At 40.6% G+C, this 26,096-nt stretch overlaps 2 protein-coding genes across 3 annotated transcripts in view; one reads left to right on the top strand and one right to left on the bottom strand.

Annotated features, from left to right (window-relative positions):
* HOOK1 (hook microtubule tethering protein 1) overlaps positions 1 to 5,496 on the top strand; it is a 71,508-nt gene extending 66,012 nt beyond the window's left edge. For both annotated transcript variants that reach the window (XM_070786449.1, XM_070786448.1), the window contains one exon: positions 2,058 to 5,496. In XM_070786449.1, the coding sequence (XP_070642550.1) occupies positions 2,058 to 2,228 (171 nt within the window). In that variant the 3' untranslated portion in view covers positions 2,229 to 5,496. The remainder of the gene's footprint in view (positions 1 to 2,057) is intronic.
* A 960-nt stretch (positions 5,497 to 6,456) lies between these two features.
* LOC109556861 (cytochrome P450 2J2-like) overlaps positions 6,457 to 26,096 on the bottom strand; it is a 36,953-nt gene continuing 17,313 nt past the window's right edge. The window contains exons 6-9 of the mRNA XM_070786452.1: positions 18,734 to 18,875; positions 18,224 to 18,411; positions 15,419 to 15,557; positions 6,457 to 12,365 (exon numbers count right to left, since the gene is read on the bottom strand). Of these exons, the coding sequence (XP_070642553.1) occupies positions 12,187 to 12,365; positions 15,419 to 15,557; positions 18,224 to 18,411; positions 18,734 to 18,875 (648 nt within the window). The 3' untranslated portion in view covers positions 6,457 to 12,186. The remainder of the gene's footprint in view (positions 12,366 to 15,418; positions 15,558 to 18,223; positions 18,412 to 18,733; positions 18,876 to 26,096) is intronic.

Below are 26,096 nucleotides of genomic sequence, written 5' to 3'. Positions count from 1 at the left end.
ACAGCTGAACAGAGTTAACCTGACTGTGTGTTGCACTCAGGTATTTTGTTGTATGATCTTTTATTTAAAAAAAAAAACTGATCATAATCCAAATTTACTTTATATTTTATTTTAATGTCCTTAGTTGATTCTGACTTTTTCAAAACCACTAAATTGATTTCATTACTCACTAACCTTTAAATTAATGTACATGAAGCATTAGTGCAATTCATAAACATTTTTAAAATTGCCTCATTTGAGCTAAAGCAGTTAATATGTTCTTCATAAAGGGTTTCTGTGGAAATACAAATATCTGTATAATGCAAAATTAAGTGTTACTAGTGCTCAGCATTTAATATCCATAAAGCTGATCTCAGTATGCCCTTTATTGTATTTATTTGTTTTAGTCCAGACACTGCTCTTTAAGAATTATCTGTCTGTCCTAACAAAGAAAGTAGTATAAAATAATTTGAAATGCATTTTATTTTGTTATCCTTAGTGGGATGTTTTCAAGAGTAGCATTTCTTGATGTATATGGTTCTTTTGGGTATTCTAACCAGCTAGCATAGATAATAACACAGCCATTGTCGACCTTAGCTGCTGCTGCTGCTAAGTCGCTTCAGTCGTGTCCGACTCTGTGCGACCCCATAGACGGCAGCCCACCAGGCTCCCCTGTCCCTGGGATTCTCCAGGCAAGAACACTGGCGTGGGTTGCCATCTCCTTCTCCAATGCATGAAAGTGAAAAGTGAAAGTGAAGTCGCTCAGTCGTGTCCGACTCTGTGCGACCCCATAGACGGCAGCCCACCAAGCTCCCCCATCCCTGGGACTCTCCAGGCAAGAACACTGGCGTGGGTTGCCATTTACTTCTCCATCGACCTTAGCTACTGTGTATTTATTGATAGTATGGGAGAGTTTCGGACTCTCAACCTGTGAACCCTGTACTTCATCACGTGGAGCTGGCTCTCCTTCCTCAAACATGCCTTCTTCTTTCATGCTATCATACTTTTTGTCTGTATTCTTTCCATCCCTCCTCTGTTTGATAAACTCTGCCTTAATTTAGCAAGACCTTGAAGGAAATTGTGTGAAATGTTCCCAGCACCTTCCCTCATGGGTTATCCATCCTAGTTAAGATCAGAGACGATCTTATTTATTATTTTCCTTGTTGCTCTGTGGCCTCTTGACACATAAATCAGCAAAGATACTAGAGCCAAATAATGCATTATTTAGTCATTTCTCAGCCTGTGTTTTTTGAGCATTTAAATGGCAACCCACTGCAGTATCCTTGCGTGGAAAATCTCATGGACAGAGAAGCCTGGTGGGCTGCAGTCCATGGGGTCGCAGAGAGTCAGGCACGACTGAGTGACTGACACTTACCCTATGTACTAGTTACTAGTGAAGCTGTAACTGAAATGTGGTCTAGTGAGAGAGGAGTAATGACTTTCCTTAGTAAGGAATGCAACAGCCCACAACTACAGTAATTGGTCATGTACAGATTTACAGCTAGACCATAGTAAATTTGAAGTAGTCTGTTATTCTCAAACTTCAGCATGCGTCAGAAGGCTTGTTAAAATACCCTACCGGACTTACCTGCAGAGGTTCTTAGTCAGTCAGGGTAGAATCCATAAGTACAATTTGCACTTTTAAATTCCCAGTGGTGCAGGTATTAATCCACGGGCCACACTTCAAGCACCATTGATCTGAGCTGTTCTCTTGTGCTGTGTCTGCTCATAGTGGCTGGAATAATGGCCTGACACGAGTGTTTGCCTTGGAACTTTTTTTGTTGTTTTATACTTAAGCTTAATTCTAGAACATTATTTTAAGCTATTGTTTTTAAAGATTTCAAATGTAATGGATTAAAATAGAGAAACTGGGTTTTATGCCCTGGTTTTCTCCTATCTTAATGGGTATTATCATGTGCAGATTAGCTTCTGAACTCTTATTTTTCTCTATAAGAAGTGAGGAAAACACCAGCTTTAGAGAATTGTTTTGAGGATTAAATGACTTTGTATAGGTGGAAAGCACTTTGCAGACTCTAAATAGTCATTTATTATTTGTTTATTTGTTTACTTTTGTTCAGAGTCTAGCATTCCAGAAATTGGGGATGGAATCTAGACTTGTGAGCAGCAGTGGTGCTTGCAAAGACACGGGGGCCTGTGCTCCTGCCCGGTCTTTCCTAGCACAGCAGCGCCACATCACCAGCACCAGAAGAAGTCTCTCTGTTAAAGTTCCTGCTGCGACAACTGATTAAACCGCAAAAGAACACATAAACAGAAGTGCCCTTAAAATGTTTTGTATCTTTCAACTAACTGCATGGTTGAAAAGAAGTGTATGTTTCTGGATAGCAGCTTTTTTAAAATCAAAATGTATGCAATTAATCTTGCCAGATTAATATGGAGACAGAATTTAGAAGTAGCTATCTGGGGGAGCACGTGTGAGTAATTGGAAGATATAATAAGGTAAACATCTCAAACGTTTGTCTTTGGAGAGTATTATATTATTTCACATTGACTTAGTATATTTTAATGTTCTCAGTTGTAGCAGTAACTAATTTGCAATGTGTAATCAGTTATATGCAATTTAAAACTACTGTTCTGGTCCATATAAAAATAGTGAACAGGTAGGCACATGGAGAACTATGCAAGAGTTATATTTTTTGATTAAAAATACACAGATATTACCTCTGACCTCTCATTCTGTCGTTGAATGGGTATATTTTATCATGTAATGGAAAATAACATTTGGAAGATTTGACTATATTGAAATGACTTCTCCATAGTAGAGTGACTATTTGGAAATGTTGCAGATTTAGACAAGGTCATAGTTCTCATATGTACCTACTATAAACAAAGGCTTCTGTATAGCATGCTTGAAATGTTAAGGGTATGGACTTTTGACTTTAAGAGATGACTTTCGGACGGGAAGCAAGCTGAAAAGTCTACTTTGTGTGAAATGCCCACACTATATTTAATATAATTAATGAAGATTACAATTATTGCTTTAAAGCATAAAATTATTATTGTTTTTAAGCGAAAAATTAAGAGGGCTTCTCGTTAAAAAAAAAAAAAGATAGTAGTTTACCTCTTCACTGAAAAGAGAGTGTACAGAGGTAGAGTGAAGGGTCAATTTGGAATAAGTTTTACCTTGTTTACTAATTAAGAAACCTGTCTTGGGCTGAGTTTATGGTATTCAGTTCATATCTGCCCAAAGCTCTTTTTCTCAAAGGTGTTACTCCATTATTTTTAGTTATTTTTAAGAGTCACACTTTGGAATTTTAATTTGAGTAAAATCTGTGCTGTCCAATAATGTAACCAAAAGCCACGATGTGGCAAATTGATTAAAACTGAAAATTCAGGTTGTTGGTTTCACTAGCCACATTTCAAGGGCTCAACAGCCACGTGTGGCTAGTGGCTCCAGTACTGGACAGTGCAGATGTAAAATGCAGAAACCTCCAGTGGACAGCGCAGTACTTGATCTTTTTATAAAAACCTGGAATACTCGATGTTAGAACACAAAGATGAAAAAAAAAAGAAAAATGTTAGGACGATATCAGACATGAAAAGGAATTGAATTGTGATGTAACCAGCATCTTACATTCCTTTCAGTTGAATACCTTGTGTTGTGACATTCACAGTTAATTTTTCCAGAGCTGTTCACAGTTACAGTACCGATCAGCACAGGTCTAGAGCAGGGGCCAGCAAACTTTCCATAAAGGGACAGATGGTCGATATTTCAGTAAATGTTTTAGACTTTGTGGGCCATATAATCTATTGCAAATACTCATCTCAGCTGAAAGTATAAAAGCAGCCACCATACACAATATGTAAATAAAATAGGTGTGGTTGTATTTCAGTAAAACTTCGCAGAAACCAGCAGTAGGCCAGACTTAGTAGGCTTATAGGCCTCTGTTAAAGATTTTATTCTTAGCCTCTTAGCCTTTTTGTTTTTTTGAAAATACGAGTATTGTTCCATTTATAGTATTATTCAGATACTTGGTTTTTAGATTCTATACCAGTAAATGTTTCTAATCATTGAAGATGTAAGAATTTAATACTCTATTTGGGTCTCTGAGATTAGGGAGCATCTGCCAGGATATTTTGTTTTATCAGGGTTACTTCTTTTGACTACCTCTTAGATTTTGGTGTTCTTTACTGGTGGTGCAATTATGTTGTTGGGTTGCATTTTCCTATATTTTTATAGTCTGTGCTTGCCTGTGACTTTTAGTGAAATGAAACTATTTTAGCATGCTAATTAAATTTTCCAAGTATTATAGCATTTTGGTACATTTTGGTCAATGTAAGACATCTGCTCCTTTAGTGTTTACTACTTGCTGTAATTGAGATTTCAGAAGCTCTTCAAGCTCCCTTTTAATGAAATCAGTTCTAAAACATCAATTTCAATAAATTAGAATTTTCACAGTCCAATTGCTTATAATTTTCCAGTTATTATATTTGAAATTTCTAAATAATTCATGCAATTTCTAAATAAGGATGTGAGGCTAGATTCTTTTTTCCTAAATAGAGAGAAAGCAAATTTTGTGATTTATCACTTTTCTAGTTGATAGAATTTAACATGCTCAATATGTATTTATACTTATAAATTACTAACATAATTTAAAGTTCTATATTATTGTGATTATTATATGGAAATTCAGGAACTGATCAGAAGTGAGAGTCTTTTCCACATCTGGTTAATATAGTGAGATTGACACCCTGTGGGTGGTAAAGATAAAGGAATTATTAATCTTAGAGAAAATGCTGAAAATTAAAGATCATTCCCAAAGTGGTTTTACTTTATAATCACTGGGACATTCCATTCCTTATCAAATACATAAATGCTGAATTTCTCTTCCCTTTATCTTTTTAAAATAAAAGTGTGTATACATATGACAGTGATGTTTATCCTCTGCTTAACTTAATGTAACGCAAAATATTTCAAGTTCATTGTATTTTTTCAATGAAGAAGACTGTTGAACTAATGATTTAAGATACATTAAGAATTAATGTCTTGTCTAGAAACATTAAACTGAGAATCCCTTGCTAAGATGCCCTCATCTTTAATAACTGGAGTGCTAAGTTGAATGTCAAATAATACTTCTACTTCTATACCTGTTTCTACACCTCTGGCCCTATGGGATGGCTTTTAGGCCACAATATTATCTGTGTTAGGTTCTCTGTATGTGTATTTAATGAATAACATTCCTATGTAAAAATGTGTGTATGTGGTTTTATGCATACATTCATATTGTGAATCTGTACATTGCAAAGAAGTAAATTTGTAAAGCACAACCATAAAAGAAAATAGTGTGCAGTTATTGAACTTGATGTATCTTAAATGTAATTTTTAGTTTATAAAAGGTTCTTTCTATTTTCTATGGCAAAGACTTTGACACTTAAAAAATAGAAGTGATACTGGATTTATTTTTGTAAGTATTTAGGATATTATTTTAAATAAATGATTGTCCAATATGATGGTTGTCAGATGTTTTAAGTAAATAAACTTTCTGATTTTGTGTCTGATATGTATTTTTAGTGGGTACAAGTGCACATTTATTTGCTGCTTTAAATAAAAAACTTAAATATTTAGACTGGTAAAGAGAAAATAATTGCATTCATTCTAATTTTGTTTTACATTTGAATTTTTTTTGGTGAATGAGAAGATGTGTAAAAGTGATTTTTGATGTATCATTTATGTCCCCAGTTTGCATTATCATGGACTCTAGAATTTTTTTTTTTTTTGCAAAATCTGATACTGTCCTTTAATATTCATTTTTCTCTTCTTTCTTTAGTCACAGAACCCCATACTTTAGCTTGTTACATTTACCAAGGGGAAGGCATGGGAAGGAGGTATGGATTAACTACTTGCCAAATTCCTTTGTGGGGCTTTCCAGGTGGGGCAGTGGTAAAGAATCTGCCTGCAATGCAGGAGACCCGGGTTCGATCCCTGGATTGGGAAGATCCTCTGGAGAAGGAAATGGCAACCCACTCCAGTATTCTTGCCCGGAGAATCCCATGGATGGAGGAGCCTGGTAGGCTACAGTCCACGGGGTTGGAAAGAGTCAGACACGACTGAGCGACTTCACTTTCACTCTAGATACCTAGGTTTATGTACATACTCTACAGCTCTCTGAGGTTCCAGATTATAGGGGATAACAAAAATATAATGAAGTGAAACTTCCAGGCATCACCCTGCACACAGTAACATGTTCAGGAATAGAGCTACGGTTGGATCCTTAAACTAATTTTCATGGTGAAGTGCTCCATTCCCTTGCCCACCTAGGCTGCAACAACTTGCTATCAATAAGTGGTTAAACGTTGTAAATTAGATCACTTGTCTCGTTTCAACTCAAATTCCAAGATAAAATGAGAGATCTATTTTTTCTGTAACTTTCAAAGTCTTTTTCCTAGTGACCTTAATGCAGTCTACCTTTTTTAAAAAATGTGTCTGTCCTGCTACACTAAGTTTCTTGAGGTCTTTGGCCATATCTGGTTCATTTCTGTTTCTCCCACAACACTTGGCACAGTATGTTCCACAGAGTCAGTAAATATGCACTAGCTGAACGAGAATTGCTGATGCTGGACAGAATGTTTTCTGCCCTGGACATCAGGGCAGGGTGTGTTGGAAGGAGTATCTAAATAGGCAAACAACCCTCTACCCACAGATTCGATAAACTTCACGAAACTAGAGACTCCTACACACTGGGTGACTAAGAAAATACCCATTGAAACAGGTGGAATGGCTGAGCCACCCTTCCCATGAACTTCATCATCAACAGCATGCCATACAATTGGCATTTGGGAGGAAACTGTCAGCCACCAGCTTCAACTTGAGTGAAGGGTTTGGACCACACATCTAGCATCCCAATTTTTATGGCTGCCTCCTGAAGGACTGGCTTCTAATCCTTTGGGAGCTGATGGGGCCTGGTCTTTGCTTGTTCCCCAAGACCTCAAGGAACTATAAGGTAGTTTTAAACTTGTGCAACACTTGCCCAGCTCCTTCCCCTTGGCTAGGTGCTGAGTGAGCAGGCAATAATACTCAGGTCCCACCTGCATCCTGGAAGGGGTTGACTGCTCATGTCACTGCCTTTCCCAACTGCTGTCTGAGGATTTGCCTTCTAACCAGCCTGCATCTGGGAGCTAATGTTAGAGTTATTCGCTCAGTCATGTCCGACTCTTCTCAGCCTCATGGACAATACCCTACCATACTCTTCTGTCCACGGAATTCTCCAGGCAAGAATACTCGAGTGGGTAGCCATTCCCTTCTCCAGGGGATCTTCCAGGGATCGAATCCAGGTCTCCCACATTGCAGGCAGATTCTTGACTGAGCCACCAGAGAAGCCCCCTGGTGCTAATGGGTATTATCTGGGGGCTATTGGGGTAGGTAATTATTATGCTTCGCAGCTTAAAGGGGCATGTGGGCATTTCCTTTGGTTTCTCATTGGCTTGCTCCAGTGAAAATCCAAGCCTCCAGCTTCTCCCTAGAAAGAGCTGAACTGTACAGTCAATGTCCTCACTTTTCCAGCTGGCTCTTTAATGGTTTAACTTGCCTTTCTTTGGGAGGCCTGCATTAGTCACCCAGGGTTAACAGAGAAGCAACAATTCTGAATGGCCCTGCATGCTTTTCCCATCACACTCCTCAGCTCACTCCAAAATACCCAGCTCTCAGCTACACTTTAGGACGAGTTAAACTGCATACTGGTGCTCTGACTTACAGTTGCTGCCTGAGGATCTGATTTCTGACTTGCCTGTCTCTGAGAGCCCGCAGGACAGGCAATGACCAGTCTACTGGGAGTTTAAACAGGTATGCAGGCACTTTCTGCAGCTCTTACCCTCCCCTGCCTGCAACAGTGATAAAATAAAGCTCCCAGCTTCTCCCTAGAGGAAGTTGAACTTCACATCAAGACCCCCACTTTCCAACTGCTACCCAAGGGACTGCTTTTAACCCACCTATGAAACCTAACGTTACACAGCATTTGCTAAGACTCTGGGAGAAATACAGCAAAGCAACCATTTGAAAGAGTGGTTGGTCTGAATAAGGGTGCAGAAATTTGCCACAGTTCTTCACCCAAGTTCATTGTATAGCAAGTGAGTGATAAACTCCAGCTTCTGATGTCTCACTTAGAGAAGGACTTGGTTTACTCATTTAGTGCCCCAAGTTTTCTAGCTGTTATTTGACCTACTGACTTGTCACCTTTTCTGAGGACTTGACATTCTTTATTTTCCTGGGGGGAAATAAGAACAAAGATGAAAGTTTGGACAAGCACAGTAGTCTGAGAGGCACTCAGAATCTCTGGCCAGAATAATTGGTGAGGTTTATCTCATACTATACACAGAAAGTCCATGAAGCCTGGGAGAGGTGGGTGTTTTATCTGATGTGTAGAAATCAACAGAGAGTCAAGGAAAACAAAGAAGGAAATATGTTCCAAATAAAAGAACAAGATAAGTTTCCAGAAACTGATGCCAAATAAAATGGAGATTGGTGATTTACCTGGCAGGGAATTCAGAATAATGGTCATAAAGATGTTCACCAAGGACTGAAGAGGAATGCATGAACAAAGAATTTCACACAGAAAATTTTAAAAAGTACTAAGCAGAAATCGCAGAGGTAAAGAATACAATAGCTGAACTGAAAAACTTTAATGGGCTTCAAAACAATAAATCAAGCTGATAAAAGCATTGACAAACCAAAAAGACTGGCTGTTGGAAATCAGAGGGTAAAAAGGGAAAAAAGATAGCTTAAAGGACTTACAGAAAGTTCAGAGAGTCCCAGGAGGAGGAGGGGACTTCCCCGGTACATCAGTTGGCAAAGAATCTGCCTGCAGTGCGGAGGACCCTGGTTCGATTACTGGGTCGGGAAGATCCCCTGGAGGAGGGTATGAAAACCCACACCAGTGTTCTTGCCTGGAGAATCCCCATGGACAGAGGTGCCTGGCAGGCTACAGTCTATAGGGTCATAAAGAATCGGACATGACTGAGCAGTGAAACAGTGGAGCAGCACAGGAGGAGAAAGAAAGGGAAAGTTTATTCAAAGAAATAATAGCTGAAAACTTCACAAACCTGGGAAAAGAAACAGCCATTCAGGTCCATGAATCCTAAAGGATACCAAATAAAATAAGACCCACACCAAGACACATTACAATCAAATTATTAAAAGGTTAAACAGAATTTTGAAACAAAAGAGAAAGTGATTTGTTAGGTACAAGGGAAGCCCCATAAAACTATAAGCAGATTTTTCATCAGAAATCTTGCCCTCTAGAAGGGAATGTGATGATATATTTAAAATTCTGCAGGGGGAAAAAAACTGCTAGCCAAGAATACTATATCTGACAAAGCTGTCCTTCAAAAATGAAGAGGAAACAAAAGACTTTCACAGATAAAAGCTGAAGGATATTAAACAACATAAGAGCATAAGAAATTATGAAACTCATTGATAAATGTAAATATATAGACAAAAACAATTCTATATTACTATTACAGTGGTGGTAAATCATTTTTCATTCTAGTACAAAAGATTGATTAATGGATACACAATATAAACAGATGTAAGTTGTGACATTACCATATAATGGGGGAGGAGAGAAAGATTTGTTTGCAAGTGAAGTTATCTTAAATAGACGGTTACAACTATATTTTATATAAGCCCCATATTAACCATCATGTACACCACACCCTATCCTGGGACCAATTTGTCCCTGACCCTTGAGTGATGAGAGGGGAGGGCTCTGCTCAGATGCATAGGACATCTCTTACAGAGGGTCACATCTCCAAGATTGAAAAGCATAACAAACCTACCACATACATATAAAAACTAATGTGGTGGCAGGGGAATACATATGGGACAAAAGAACAAGATAAAATCACAGAAGAACTAAGTGATGTAGAGACAGGCAGTCTACCTGAAAAAAAGTTCAGAGTAATGAACGTAAAGGTGATCAAAGAACTCAGGAAGAGAATGTATGCACATTCTCACATTCAGAGTGAGAACTTAGAAGTTTAAAAAATACTTAGAAAATATAAAGAACAAAAAAGCAGAGTTGAAGAATATGATAAGTGAAGTGAAAAATACACTACAAGAAATCAAGTTGGCCAGATGATGCAAAAGAATAGATCAGTGAGCTGTAAGACAGAGTAGTGGAAATCACTGCTATGGAACAGAATAAAGGGGAAAAAAATGAAAAGAAATAAGAGCAGTTTAAGAGACCTCTGGGACAACATCAACTGTGATATTCACATTATAGGGGTCCCATAAGGATAACAGAAGAAAGAACCTCAGAAATACTTGAAAGATAATAACTGAAAATACTCCCTAGCCTGGGAAAGCAAACAGTCAACAAGTCCAGAAATTCCAGAGAGTCCTATACAGGATTAACTCAAGGAGGAACACACACACACACATCACAATCAAAATGAAAAAAAAAAAGAAAAGGGAATATTAAGAGCAACAAGGGGAAAGCAACAAATAAAATACAAGGAAATTCCCATAAAATCATCAGATGATTTTTCAGCAGAATCTGCAGGTCAGAAGGGAGTGGCATGTCATATTTAAGGTGATGAAAGGGGAAAACTTGCAACAATAATACTCCGAGAGGCTCATGTTCAGATTTAATGGAGAAATCAAAAGGAAAATTTAGAAGAATTCAGCACCAAACTAGTTTTACAACAAATCCTAAAGGAACTTCTGTAGGCAGAATAAAATAGAAACAATAAAGTATGGTAAAGGCAAACAGTAAAGGTAGGAAACCATCTGATCCTAAACTGATGAGCAGGTTAAAAGACTAAGGCAGTGAAAAAAAGTTCATGATTGGGCTTCCCTAGTGGCTCAGCTGCTAAAGAATCCGCCTGCGAAGCGGGAGACCTGAGTTCGATCCCTGGGTTGGGAAGATCCCCTGGAGAAAGGAAAGGCTACCCACTCCAGTATTCTGGCCTGGAGAATTCCCTGGATTGTATAGTCCATGGGGTTGCCAAGAGTCGGACACAACTGAGTGACTTTCACAAGGTAGTAAAATCACTTGCATCCACAAAAAGCAAGCAATTAGATGTAAAATATGATATAAAAACAGTAATCACAGGCAGAGAGTACAAATGCAGGGTGTTTAAAATGCAATTGGAATTAAGAGATCAGCAAGCAATATATATGATTGCTCTAAGTTGCTGATCTACAGCTATATAGATTGCTATACAAAAACTTTACGGTAATGTGTGTGTGTTAATCGCTCAGTCATGTCCCACTCTGCGACCCCACAGACTGTAGCCCACCACGCTCCTCTGTCCATGGATGGTAATGGCAAAGCAAAAATTTATAATAGATATGCACATTTTAAAAAAGTTTCTTCCTATACACACACTGCAAAATGCTGATCAATTGTGTTAAGCCTGGGACTTAACTTGTCAATCAAAAGCTGACAATCAGTTTTCAAGAAAAGATCACACCCACCATATCGTTATCCCAACATGGGGCTTGGGAATAAATGCCCAAGATGGGGTTTAAGGTAAAGAGGCACATAAAAAGACAGAAAACACGTCTACATTTGTTCCCCAAACCTGCCTTCCAGGTTTACTTTATTTTGCTCACATTCTTCTTAGCTCTGGTGTCCAACGCCAAGGTAGTGTTTCCGTAGGTAAACCAGATGAATCGTTTCTCCATAGAACCCTATTTGTCAGGAATTTACCTGCCCTGCTGACTTCCCAGGAGCTAGTCTGAGGGAGAAGCAGGATAAGCTTGCTCAGTGCTACCAGTGTGAGGGCCTTTCTGGCCTAGGTCAGTGGCTGCCCCCGGGCCCAACTTCTAACTCTTATCCACCATTTGGCACCAGTTTGACCCAGGCCATCTCAACAGGCCAGAAGCAAGTCCTCATCTAAGGAAGGTCATAGAAGGAAGCAGATCAGAGCTATGACTTTTATGATGTGCTTTATGATTTCCAAACCACTTAAAATCCATTCTTTCCTCTGATATTTACAGCAATTTTTCCTTTAGAGAAGGAATCATTGTCCACTTTAAATCTTCTGGATGAAAATGGAATCACAGCGTAACTGATTTCTTCAAGGTCCCACTGGAGACGGTAAAGCCTGAATGCAGTTTCCTGTGTCTGGTTCCTATGATCTGTCCTAGAGGTGCTGGATGCTGTTCCCTCACTTCTGAGCAGGCCCCGAGCCTTGAGCGGGGACAGGCCCATTCTTCCTGCTCTCCTTCACTCCCCCGCCCCAACAACTTCACCCTCGGGGAACAGCACAGAGCCGGTGGCTGACTGGGGCAAGGGTCAAGCTAACTCTGAACTTCAGGCTCAACTGCTCATTCTCTGGAGGCCTGAAGGTAAATTTTTGCAGAAGTGAGGTAAAAAAAATAAACAACTCAGTCCTGGCCAACTGTTCTCCAAGGCACATCCGCTTTCCTGAAAGACAAAAATGTGAGTTACCTGGTTAGGTGGTCTGTGTCAGCAGGGACGGAAATCTTCCACCACGTCTTGCAAAACCTGAGCAAATGGCAGGCCTGCCTGGCCCTGGGCCTTTACGTACTCAGCTTAGTTGATCACAGCCACCTGGGGTAACAGAAGCCCTCCAAGCTCATTCCACCTTCACACATTCAGTGCCTTCAGGGCTCAGACAGGTGAGCAAGGGTGAAGGGGCCGGGTACAGAGGAAACAAGCGAGGGCCAAGGTTGACCTATAAGTGCGGTCGAGCCGAAAGTCTTATCAAAAATCCATTAGCAAAGGACAAAAGCAAAACTCTGTGTTTATCTCTTTCAATTTTCAAAAAAAATTGTTGAGAAGTAAAAGAAAGTCAGTGTTAAAGCAAGGCACCTTTTCGCTATGTCGTTTCCCTCCTTCACGACCGGGAAGCTCCCTGCCAGGGCTCCCCGTGCAGGGCCGACCCCATCTCATCCCAGCCATGCATCACCTGCTCCAGGCTTCCCCTAGCCCCTCCCCTTCATGACGCCCTCTGCCCCGACTTGGGCTACAACACCCCACACTGGTCTCTACCATCATCTCTCTTGGGGGTGTTTTACTTTCTCCCTAAGTAATACATGTTTAACTGCAAAAATGAAAAAAAAAAAAGTATAAAGACATTAAAGATGTTTGTAATCCCCCAATCCAGAAAAAACCCTTGTTAACATTTGATGTAGTTGCTCACTATCTCTGTAAAGATTCTCTTGCACACTGTCACTGAGATGACCCTCTGTAGTTAATTCTGGGTGTAACTTCTGCTACTTTGTATTTCCCAGTGCAATTACAGTTGTGCCTCTTTAGGCTCAGTGGTAAAGAATCCGCCAGCAACGCAGGAGTGGCCGGAGACATAAGAGATGCTAGTTCGATCCCTGGGTGGAGGAGATCCCCTGGAGAAGGAAATGGCAACCCACTCGAGTATTCTTGCCTGGGAAATCCCATGGACAGAGGAGCCTGTATATATGTATAATTGAATCACTTCGCAGTACACCTAAAATGAATACAATATTGTAAATCAACTATACTTCAACAAAAATTTTAAAAAAGAAACCAGAAAGTTGAGTCTTCAGCCCTTTTAAGCCAATTCCTTGGGCACATGACCTTGGATGAGAAAAAACCTTATCTTCTTATTTCCTTTCACTGAGAAAGGAGCTACTAATTGCTTTCCTAACTGTTAATAACTGGGTTGCTGTAAGTATAAAATAAAATAATTTGCTTGCAAATGAAATCTGTAATTAAAAGGATGCATTACAACTCTCAATAACAACAACAAAACAGTGAAGCAAGAATAATTATAATACTTAAAACAGCTGAAACTTGTTCTATGATAGGAAATATAAAGCTCTTGTAGATAGGAAAACTGGAAGGTTTTCCTATATCTCATGTCTGCTTTCATGTTAGAAAGTTACTTGTCCAGTGTGAGCAAAGGTAGCATAGAACCAGAGGAAGAAAGACACAGAAGATCTAATCAGAGTCAGTTCAGATACACGCAGGACAGTGTCCTACATCAGGAAAGCCTGGGCTGTGAATCACTCCTACATGAGTTCAAATTCCAGTCCCTCCCTTTCTGTGCCTCTGTGGCATGATCAGCAAAACTATACTGTCACAGAAAGTCAGTCCATATTTAATTTAATGATAAGAAAAGGAGAAGGAAATGGCAACCCACTCCAGTGTTCTTGCCTGGAGAATCCCAGGGATGGAGGAGCCTGGTGGGCTGCCGTCTACAAGGGCGCACAGTCAGACACGACTGAAGTGACTTAGCAGCAGCAGCAGCAATGATAAGAAAACTATTATGAATTTCAAGTGTCAACTTACTGTAGCATTTAGTTACTTTTTGGGGGAGACACTGCTAGAAGAGCACAGGCTTTACTATTTGATAAACCTGGTCAACCTGAGTTCTACTTGTGCCCTGTGAGCTTTAAGACTGTAGATCCCATAGTTGGCCCTGATAAGCTCCACTTTTGAGCCTTATCCCCAGTGTGGTGATTGGAATTTGAACCTTGTAACCTTAAACTAGAACACATGGTCCATGAAAGTTGCACTGGTCTTTTTTCTACCTAATTATTGTCATATTCACAGGGTTGCATAATTGAGACATAATATATGCTCAGGAAGCATTTATAGATATAAGGACTTAGGAAACAATTTGAAATGATCTCAGCAGCATAACTAACTCTTTATTTGGTATACAAAAAAGAATTTTTCTTACTCATTTTACAATATTATGAGTAAAACACCCAACTGGCTGGCTGGCTGGGAAACAAGAGAGAAAGAGTTTTCTCTGCATTCTCATTCATATTTCAAGTTATGCATCATATAAATGTATCACCTAGATTTGTAAAGGGTGGTGGTTGTTCAGTCACTGAGTTGTGTCTGACTCTTTGTGACCCCACATACTGCACTACACCAGGCTTCCCTGTTTTTCACAATCTCTGGGAGTTTGCTCAAACTCATGTTCCCTGAGTCGGTGATGCTTATCTAACCATCTCATTTAAAAAGGCAAAACGACCTCTGCAGGAAGAACTTACAGAGTGGAATCTCATCTACTTAAGTCCATGGTACTTAGAATCACTTGTGATGCCCACAGTGCTAAGGAAGCAGCCTTCCCCATCCCTTTCTCAGCAATTAGCTTCACGTTTTTGTGAGTGGGAGGCCCTAAAAAGATCTCAGAACATTTAAAGCTCAATAAAGATGGTGAGTGTCCAATCTTCTTTGTGGGTAACAGGCAGAGGCTAAGCTCCTATCCCCCAAGTTTCTAGGGAGGGAACAACTTGAAGCTGAAATCTCCATCAGAGTCAAGCCAGGGCTTAGGAAGTAAGGGCATGAGTTTTGGTGATGCACAGCCTAGGGAACCTTGAGGTACAAACAGCTGCAAGAGTGACTCATGCTGGGTAGGGCTGTCTGGAGACATTCCAACTAAAGCAAAGCATCACAAGAAGAAGAGTAGGGAAGGGCAGAGAGAGGAACTCTGGGTCCCCATGCTCCTATTTCTTGTTACTCACCTATTGAAAAAGGCAGAAAGGATTCCCTTTTCTTAAACTGTCCATTCTCCAGAAAATGCTCTGGATTGAAGGTGTCAGGGGTGGCCCACTCTGTGGGGTCCCTGTGCAGTGCAGTCAGGTTAGTCATGACCATGGTGCCCTGGAGAAGACAGAAGTGACTCATGCAAGACAGGACACAACACATGTGTGCAGAGGCAGTCCCCCTGCTCACGCAGCCCAGGCTCCAGGGCTGACAGCACCCTGAACTCCCTCCGTCTCCCCAACTCACCACCTTCTGAAGCCAGCCCCTAGCACCATGCTCCTTGCCATGGGACAGCTTACAATGGTGCACTGAAATTGTCTGCTGGGAATTTTATCAGGGAAGTGTGGCTACTCAAGTGCAGAATGGATCCCTTCAGGGACTTGCCAGTGTAGAACTCGGGAAGGAAGGTGTGTGCATCAATAAGAGAATAATGTGACAGTGGGCAGGCAGTTCTGGACCAAAATCAACCCAGTTGCTCAGTGAGATGGCAGCTTCTCCAACATGAAAAATGTCTCATTCATCTAAGATTCTCCAACTCTCTTCCCGTCATTGTCTAGCACATTCCACAGAAGATTTAATGACAGAATCAGGTCACCTAGTGAAAGGAACCACTGTCCTTCCCAGTGCCCAGCAAGAAACCCAGGAGTCCTCCTTAGTGCCTCCCTTTCCCTCATTCTGCTTTCATCCCATCCTTCACCAGGCTGGCCACTTTTCCTTGAAATTCCTCTCGATTCTATCACCTCCATGTTATGTCCTCCACTTCCTGGTCCAAGTTACTACCTTGGTTGTCCACACTCCTACAGTAGGCCTAACTACAACTCTATATCCTCTCCCCGCTTCAAAGTGCTTCACACACGGAAAGCAGAGTTAGGTCTGGACATGATTTGGTTGTCACTGCTATCCATCCACTACATCTGGAACCTGATAGATACACTCCAGTATTTCCCAGCACTCTTATATTAAGGACACATCACCTGCCCTCTATCTGAGTCATGGTCCTTCTGCCTGCACTCCCACTATATCAAGCCTCTTTCAGTTTCTCAATCATACCACTTGTTCCCATAACTTTCTACATGGTGGCTTCCTGGCTTCCTCACTAGACCTGCTGGTGCCAGGGTCTTTGTCCCTGGCATGAGCCCTGGTCGCCCCCTCCCTCTGCAGGAGACCTTCCAATATTAGTAGGTAGGTCTGGTCCGGTCTCTTATGAGGTCACTGCTGTTTTCCCCTGAGTGCTAGTGTGCACATGATCCAAGAGTGGAGTTGATATTTCCTGTAGCCCTGTGGAATTCCTGCAATCAAAAGCTGCTGGCATTCAAAGCCAGATTCCTTCGGGCTCAGGACTTTCACTCTTGTGGGCAGAATTTCTGTATTGTAATCATTTTCCAGTTGCAAGTTCCCCACCCAGAGATTTGTTCTAGTCCTCACAGAATACTACATCAGAAAAAAAATCTTGTAGAACCAGTCTGTTGAGCTAGGATGGTTCTCTGGAGCTAACTGAATTGCTACGAATATGTGAAGATCACCCGTAATATCATTTAGACCTCAGAATTCACCCATAAAATGGTCAATCAATAAGAAAATAGTAAATGCAATCACTGCGGGAATAGCTGCTTTTTCTAGGGCTGCAGGGACCATGACCAAGACGAGCCCAAAGGGAGGTTCTTCCAGTTTTGCCTTGAGATCAACACCAGGTTCAATACACAAAGAGGGACTCAGATTGGATTGGATCCACAGAAATAGACCAAGGTGGCGAGAAAGCAAGGTACTGTATATGTGCAGTGTTCTGGTGAGATACTATGGGGCAGAGGAGAGCTGTTTGCTGAGATCCTTAGGAGTGATGGGCAGAGAGAGAGCAGAATTGCCTTTGTGAGGAGAGGGAATTTAACAGGGCCCTGCTGAGAACAATTGCAGGAACACTCTCTTGAAATCAAGCCAAATGAAGCAACTCCAGTGGGAGAACATGGTGTAGTACAAAAAAGATGAACCTGGGCATCAGAACACTTCTATTTCTTTAACCCAACTCATATGACTTTGTAGCCAAGGGATCTTAAATACAAGATCAATCAGCTCTGAGCCTTGATGCAAATTCGTAAAATGAAGATAAGAGAATGATTGAGAATTAAGACATTTTGAAAGAATCTATATAGTTCATAGTACATAACCACTCCTTAAAAAGCATTCATTAGTTCTCTCCTTTTGTGATATTTAATGTGCACAGGCTTGGATTGATTCTCTTGTGAGGTAGTCCCATCAACAGACTGTAAGTCAAGGCAATACCTGTGGGGATATTATGTTAGAAACACCAGTTTAATGTGATGGCCCAGGAGGTCTCAACTGTCCCTCACATTTTAACATTCTATAGCCCTAGGATTGTGAAGCAGAATTTTCCAAAAATAAATCTGGCAAGTCACTATCCTATCAGAAGCCCTCCCATGACAAAGAAAAGGACTTCATGGCAAAGGCTGACTGAGAATTGCTGCCTGCACATCATGCAGTAAAAAGAATGAGAAATCTCACAGCAGAGAGAATTCAGCCTTTGCCTGAACGTGCTTGACGTAGGAATTTCCATTCTCCTTCAGAACACCAATTACCATTGATCTGATAATGTTCTGAAGACCTCACATGAAGAGAGATATCCAGTATTAGGTCAGTAATTATATCTCTCTCTCCCCATTTAAGTGTTTCGCTAAGACAAGAAAACAGGTCGCTTTTCCAGGTGAGAATCCCACCATTTAAAATATGAGCTTGGAGATCTGAGGCTGTTGGTGTGAGTCCCTAATTACCTTGGGCAGGTGGTATCCAGCCAGGGTGGTGTCCACTGCCACCTCCCGGGGCACGTTCAGAGGGATGATGTTCCCCATTCGCAGCACCTCATGGATGACAGCGTTGGTGTAGGGCATGGACTCTCGAGCGGCCATGCTTGGCTGTTGTGATTGGCCAAGCACCCTGTCAATCTCAGCTTGGACTTTTTCTGAAAAAAGCAGAGGTGGTTCTATTATTCTGTTTTTCCATAACTCTCCTTGAGCCTGGTTAAGTTAAGGAATGAAATAACCAGCATCAAAATGGCTATCTTAGGCTCTCCAGACTAGCTTCTCAGGGAGGTATGAAAGTGGGAAGTGGGCCCTACTCTGAGACAAATTAGGTGGCAAACTCTTGCTCAACAACATTCCTGCTGGAAAGCTCTCTGAGCTTCAGATTCCTCTTATTAGTGAGAGTGAACCAACATTCCCTATAGATGAACTAATTTATGGAAGCATACTGGCCTGGCCCAGCCCATCCACTAATGAGCTCACCTTGGATTTCGGGGTTAAGGGCCATGAAGAGCAGCCCCCAGCGCAGGCTGGTTGAAGTCGTCTCTGTTCCAGCAAGGAAGAGGTCCAGGGTGTTGTAGATGAGGTTTTCTTCCTGGAAACTTGAAGTAGCATCACCCTTATGCTAAAAAATACAGCGATTATTGACTTATCCAGATGGTTCTTAGTTGCCACAACATAGGAGGCTTCATCCTAGTGAGAACATGGGAGGAGAGATTCCCCCAAGAGAAATGACTTTTCCTTTGACCATCTCAGCAGGCCAAGGCTTATTATTGCAGTATCATTAGCATACTCCTGCCCCAAGTGCTGGAATCTCTTGTCACCGTGGATGGGTGAAAATTGAGACATCCTCTTTACTTCTATATTTTGGGAGAATCTGTTATTTATTATTATAACAGTATATTATTATATTGGAAATATAATAATATTTGGGTTACAATATTAGCCACACCTTTTACTATGTATATGACTTGACCAAGTTACTAAACCTTTCAAACTACATTCAATACCCATCCCTCAACTGGCATTATGAACTATGTGAGATGGAAAGGTCATAGAAGAAATCCTCAACAAATGTTTGTACTGTTATCATAAAGAATAAAATGAATTTCTCTGCAGTACAACAATTTTCATAATTTCCCATCAACATCCTCCTTTTTAGGTTAAAATTCTCTGATTCCAGCGGCCATTCCTCATGGCACTTCAGCATCTTCACCACTTTGCTAGAGAAGCTTCAAAGTGTCAGTGTTCCTCTGTGTGTGGTCGCACACCTGCACACCTTATAACAAGTGAAATCGCCTCCTCTCAGGAGAAATCAATGCTTCTATTAACGGTATAATGATAAAGTGAAATAGGAGACAGAGAAAAATGCACAATTATTTCAACTGCAAGAGTTGAAAATGAGTCAAAAATTATGCCACTGTGGCAGTGATGAGTATTAGCCAGAGGGCTTACTATGTTAAAGGACATACAACCTATTTGGCCTTTCCCATGCATCTTACAAATAACATTTGAAAGTGCATGAAATAGGGAGGAGGAAGGAATCCTGGCCAAAGTCCTCCACTTGAGGCTAACCTTTGGCATCTGACTCATGTTCGCTTGTGCTCTGCACTGGGGAACTGGGAAAGAAGTAGTGGACTGGACATTGTATGGCTATTAAGAAAACAATGCTTCTTTTTCTTATCGGGTACAGGTCTTTCAGATATGGGCAGAGCATAGAGATTAGACTGAAAAGGCAGTATTTGGGCTTTCCAAAGACCTCAATTAAAGAAAGTAGGGGAAACTACTAGACCATCCAGGTATGACCTAAATCAAATACCTTATGATTATACAGTGGAAGTGACAAATAGATTCAAGGGATTAGATCTGATAGACAGAGTGCCTGAAGAACTATGGATGAGGTTCATGACATTGTATAGGCGGTAGTGATCAAGAAAAAGAAATGAAAAAAAGCAAAATGGTTGTCTGAGGAGGCTTTACAAATAGCTGAGAAAAGAAGAGAGGCTAAAAGCAAAGGAGAAAAGGAAAGATATACCCATCTGAATACCAAGTTACAAAGAACAGCAAGGAGAGATAAGAAACCCTTCCTAAGTGGTCAGTGCAAAGAAATAGAGGAAAACAATAGAATGGGAAAAACTAGAGATCTCTTCAAGAAAATTAAAGATACCATGGGAACATTTCATGTGAAGATGGGCACAATAAAGGACAGAAACAGTATGGACCTAACAGAAGCAGAAGATATTATGAAGAGGTGGCAAGAATACACACAAGAACTATACAAAAAAGATCTTAATGACCCATATAACCACAATGGTGTGATCACTCATGTAGAGCCAGACATCCTGGAATGTGAAATCAAGTGGGCCTTAGGAAGCATCACTATGAACAAAGCTACTAGAGGTGATGGAATTCCAGTCGAGCCATTTCAAATCCTAAAAGATGATGCTGTTAAAGCACTGCACTCAATATGTCAGCAAATTTGGAAAACTCAGCCATGGTCATAGGACTGGAAAAGGTCAGTTCTCATTCCGATCCCCAAGAAAGGCAATGCCAAAGAATGTCAAACTACTGCACAAGTGCACTCATCTCACACACTAGCAAAGTAATGCTCAAAATTCTCCAAGAGACTTCAACAGTACGTGAACCAAGAACTTCCAGATGTTCAAGGTGGATTTAGAAAAGACAGAGGAACCAGAGATCAAATTGCCAACTCTTTTGGATCATCAAAAGAGCAAGAGAGACCATTCACACTGACTGCTTCTCCTGAGCAGATCAGCAAGACCATGGGTGCTTGCAAGGAGCTCGATGCAGCACCGTCCCACCCCAAGCCAGGAGCCGGCAGGGGACATCTGCGTGCTCCAATCCATGGGCAAAATGCTTTGAAGAGCTCACCACACACACCTTTATGGTTCTCTTTAAAGAAGCCTCACAGAAGCTTGAGGAGGAGAATAAGATGGCAGAGGAGTAGGTGGACATGGAGTACATCTCTCTCCACAGATACACCAGGAATACACCTTCGAACAGAGATGTGCATGCAGAACACCAGCTGTGAGTGGACAGGAGTGCCTGACCAGCAGAAAAGAATATCCAGAACCATGCAAAACTCAGTAGGATGAAGGAATGAGGGGGAAAACTAGGAGTGGACCTGCCCTCAACCGGTGGGGGAACTGAAGCAGGGGTCCTATCCCCACATTGGGGCAATTGTATGAGTCAGAGGAGAAACATTTAAGGCTGAGAGTGAAACAGCTGATCTGTGGCAGCCTAAATGGAATGAAAACCAGACAGTCCTTGCTGCAGCCACACATACATTGGACAGGGACATAGGTTCCCTGGAAGGTGCAATGGCTGAGAGATGGAGTTTAGGGATTGTGGAGCAATCCCAGGGTGAGGGCTGCTGCTGGTTACAGAGAGACAGATCGAGGGGATGTGAACAAGAAGATTATGGTGGGAAATGCCTGTGGAGAAAACCTGGGCAGCCATGGAAGCAAAGCAATACTTCTGAGTCACGCAGTAGTGTCTGGAACATTCACCATAGCCTCTCTCTCCCCACACACCAGCATCGGTGTGAACAATAGAGAGGCTGGCCCATCAAACGCCTGATGCACTGAACTAGAGTAGGACCCCACCCAGGGTGCCTCTTTAAGTGCCTGATACACAGATCTACAGAGTAGGATGCCAGCCAGGTGGGCCCCTCTGTGTGCCTGACGTGCCCAACAACAGAAAACGACCCCAGGCAAGGGAGCCCTCTAAGTGCCTGAATGAGCAGAGCTACAGAGAAAGGCTGGCTAAAGAGGCCTTCTGATCACCAGCTACAAGAGGCTTGAAAAAAGACTCTGAGAGGGTCATAACTCCTGCGATGGAGGCAGTCCGTGTCCCCACACACTTGGTGCTGCCAGGGTCCCTGCAAGCCAAGAAGCTGCGCCACCTTCATGCTCAACTCTCACTGGGGCAGAGCTGCCACAGGCCAAAAAAAAAAAAAAAGTCTTGCATCTATGCAAACAGGATCACTTCATTCGTGTCCAACTCTTTGTGACCCTGTAGACCCTGTGGCCTGCCAGGCTTCTCTGTTAGGGGGCTTCTCCAGGTAAGAATACTGGAACGTATTGGCCAATACTGGTTGCCATACTCTTCTAGAGCACTATATTTCCTGCTGCCCTAGCCGCCAACTCCTCTGAGTACCTGGTGCTGCCAGAACCCCTGTGACCCAAGCAGCTGGACCACCTCTGCACTTGACCTTCACAAGGGCAAACCCAAGTCCTCCAGGGCAGCCTCAGAAGCAAACCCCAATGAACGATGGATGACCCACATGCAGAAGTGGAAATAAAACCACAATTGAAACCCAGGGGCAGTGTGGCCAAGGAAGAAGACCCAAAATCTTCCCACCAGCTGTACAAGCTCCAGATTAAACCCACATGATCAACTAGGCAGTCTCTGTGCCTATGGAATATGTAAAAGGACACTGAGAGCTCGCACAAAAGAAAATGCACTGGTTCTATTAGCTGTGGACACTGGAGGGAAGAACACACAGGAATGGGACCAGATTAGAATCTGAGCTGCACCCACAGCAGGTCCAGAGATCAGCATAGTGTTGGAGGGCATCCTAGAGAAGTGAGGTGGACTGTGACTCCCAGAGAGGAAAAGGACTCTGACAGCAATGATTCAGGAAAAACATTTATTATTCTTGTGTTTTGATTTGTTCTGTAGATTCTTTTGGATTTTTTTTTCTTTTTTCCCCCCTTTCTGTTGTAGTTGTTGATTTTATTGGCACTATGAAATCTAATTAAGCTTTTGAGCTTTTTTTTTTTCCTCACATTTTTTATTGTTGTTATAAACCTCTGCCTCTATGTTGGGCTTTCACAGTTCTGTGGAGTTTTCCTTTTGTTTTTTTTTATTTTAATTTTTGACTTTTTAAACCTATTATTATTTTTCTATATTTATTCCTTTGTTTGCTTTTCCTACTGTTCTTTTCCCCTGCAGTTAATCTTTAATGTATATAAATCTTCTTTATCTACCTCTATTTAACTTTGCATATCTATTCTTTCTTTACTTTCTTTCCTTTCCTCTCAACATATTTGTTAGTTTTATTTTCATTGCTTTATTCCCCAATTGGCACCTTGCTTTTGTTTTGTTTTCCAGTTTGTGCTTTAGTTAGTTTTATTCTTAACTGGTAGATATAATTTTTGGTTTCCTTTGTTCGCCAGGTTAATCTATTCTACTTTATTTTTGTTGGACTGTTTTGATTTTGCTTATGGGTGTGTATATATATGTGTGTGTGTGTGTGTGTGTGTGTGTGTGTGTGTATTCAGTGACACTTTTTATTGTTGTTATAAACCTCTGCCTCTATATTGGGCTTTTGCAGTTCTGTGGAGTTTTCCTTTTTCTTTCTTTATTCTTCCTTTTTTTAATCTTCTTTTTTTTCTTTTCTTTTTTTTATAATTTTAATTTTTAATTTTTTAAACCTACTATATATTTTTCTACATTTATTCCTTGGTTTGCCTTTCCTACTATTCTTCATTTTGCAGTTAATCATTAATGTATATAAATCTTCTGCATCCATGACTATTTAACTTTGCATATCTATTCTTTCTTTTCTTTCCTCTCAACATATTTGTTAGGTCTGCTTTCATTGCTTTATTTGCACCTTGATTTAGTTTTGTTTTCCAGTTTGTGCTTTAGTTAGTTTTGTTCTTAACTGATAAATACAATTTTTTATTTCCTTTGTTCACCTGGTCAATCTACTGTACTTTATTTTCATTGGACTGTTTTGACTTTACTTACGGGTATATATATATGTGTGTATATTCTGTTATTTTGATTATTATTTACCTGATTTTGTAACGGCCATTTGTCGGGGGTTCATCTTTGGGTTCTTGGTTTGGGGTATTTGTTTTAATCTCACTTAATACCACAGCAAACCACTTGAGGAATCTTTGTTCATGACCAGAGATCAAGCCCTGAGCCTTTGGAATGAAAGCACTGACTCCACGACCCTAGTCTACCAGAGAACTAACCCCAGGGAGTATCAAATAGTGAGAACTCACACAAAGGAAGCCACTTGAATACAAAATATGGCATCACTCAACCACCAGTAGCACCCTGTGCAGGATGCTTCATCTAAACAAACAAAACAATACAAACCCAATCACCAGCACAGAGGATTACCACCTCACTCAGCCTTGCCCATCTGAGGAAAAACAAACAAACAAAAAACTCAGCACAAATCCCATCCTATACAAAGCTTACACTGGACCAACACTTAGGAGGGCAGAAACCAAAAAGAAGAAATAATTCAACCTTGAAGATTGAGAAAAGGAGACCTCAAACACAATAAGTTAAAAAAAAACAATAATGAAAAGGCAGAGAAGTACTATGCAAATGAAGGAACAGACTAGAAACACAGAGGTCCAAATAAATGAAGAGGAAATACGCAAACTACCTGAAAAAGAATTCAGAATAATGATAGTAAAGATGATCAAAAACCTTGAAAACAAAATGGAGAAAATGCAAGAATCAATTAACAAAGACCTAGAAGAATTAAAGAATAAGCCAAGACAGACAAACAACACAATTACTGAAATTAAAAATACTCTAGAAGGATTCAATATCAGAATATCTGAAGCAGAAGAATGAATCAGTGAGCTGGGAGACAAAATTGTGGAAATAACTTCTGAAGAACAGATAAAGTAAAAATAATGAAAAGAACTGAGGATAGTCTCAGAAACCTCTGAGACAATATCAAATGCCCCAAATTTGAATTATAGGGGTCCCAGAAGAAGAACAGAAAAAGAAAGGGTATGAGAAAATTTTTGAAGAGATTATAGTTGAAAATTTCCCCAACATGGAAGAGGAAATAGTCAAGTCCAAGAGGAACAAAGAGTCCCATTGATGATAAACCCAAGGAGAAACACACCATGACACATACTAATCAAACTAACAAAGACTAAACACAAAGAAATAATATTAAAAGCAGCAAGGGAAAAGCAACAAGTAACATACATGGGAAACCCCATTTGCTTAATAGCTGATCTTTCAGCAGAAACTGCAGGCCAGAAGGGAATGGCAGGATATATTTAAAGTACTGAAAAGGAAAAATCTACAACCAAGATTATTGTACTCATCAAGGATCTCATTCAAAGTTGATGGAGAGATAAAAGCTTTTCAGACAAGCAAAAGTTAAGAGAATTCAGTACCACCAAACCAGCTTTACAACAAATGTTAAAGGGACTTATATAGTCAAGAAATATAAGAGAAGAAAAAGATCTACAAAATCAAACCCCAAACAATTAAGAAAATGGCAATAGGAACACATATATCAATAATTACTTCAAATGTACATGGATTAAATACTCCAACCAAAAGACACAGACTGGCTGAATGGATGCAAAAATAAGACCCATATTTGCTGTCTACAAGAAACCCACTTCAGATCTAAAGACACATATAGGCTGAAAGTGATAGGATGGAAAAATATATTCCTTGCAAATGGGAAGTAAAAGAAAGCTGGAGCAGCAATCCTCATATAAGACAAAATAGACATTAAAATAAAGAATATTACAAGAGATAAGGAAGGACACTACATAATGATCAAGGGAACAATCAAGATGAAGAGATAACAATTGTAAATATCTATGCACCCAACATAAGAGCACCTCAGTACATAAGACTAACACTAACAGACATAAGGAGAAATTGAGAGTAACACAATAATAGTAGGAGACTTTAACACCCCACTCACACCAGTGGACAGATCATCAAAACAGAAAATTAATAAGGAAACACAAGTCTTAAGTGATACATTAGATAGATGGATGTCATTCATATCTTCAGGACATTCCATCCAAATGCA

The sequence above is a fragment of the Bos indicus genome, chromosome 3 (assembly GCF_029378745.1).
Source record: "Bos indicus isolate NIAB-ARS_2022 breed Sahiwal x Tharparkar chromosome 3, NIAB-ARS_B.indTharparkar_mat_pri_1.0, whole genome shotgun sequence".
Classification (NCBI taxonomy): domain Eukaryota; kingdom Metazoa; phylum Chordata; class Mammalia; order Artiodactyla; family Bovidae; genus Bos; species Bos indicus.
This window is presented reverse-complemented; position numbering and strand designations above follow the sequence as displayed.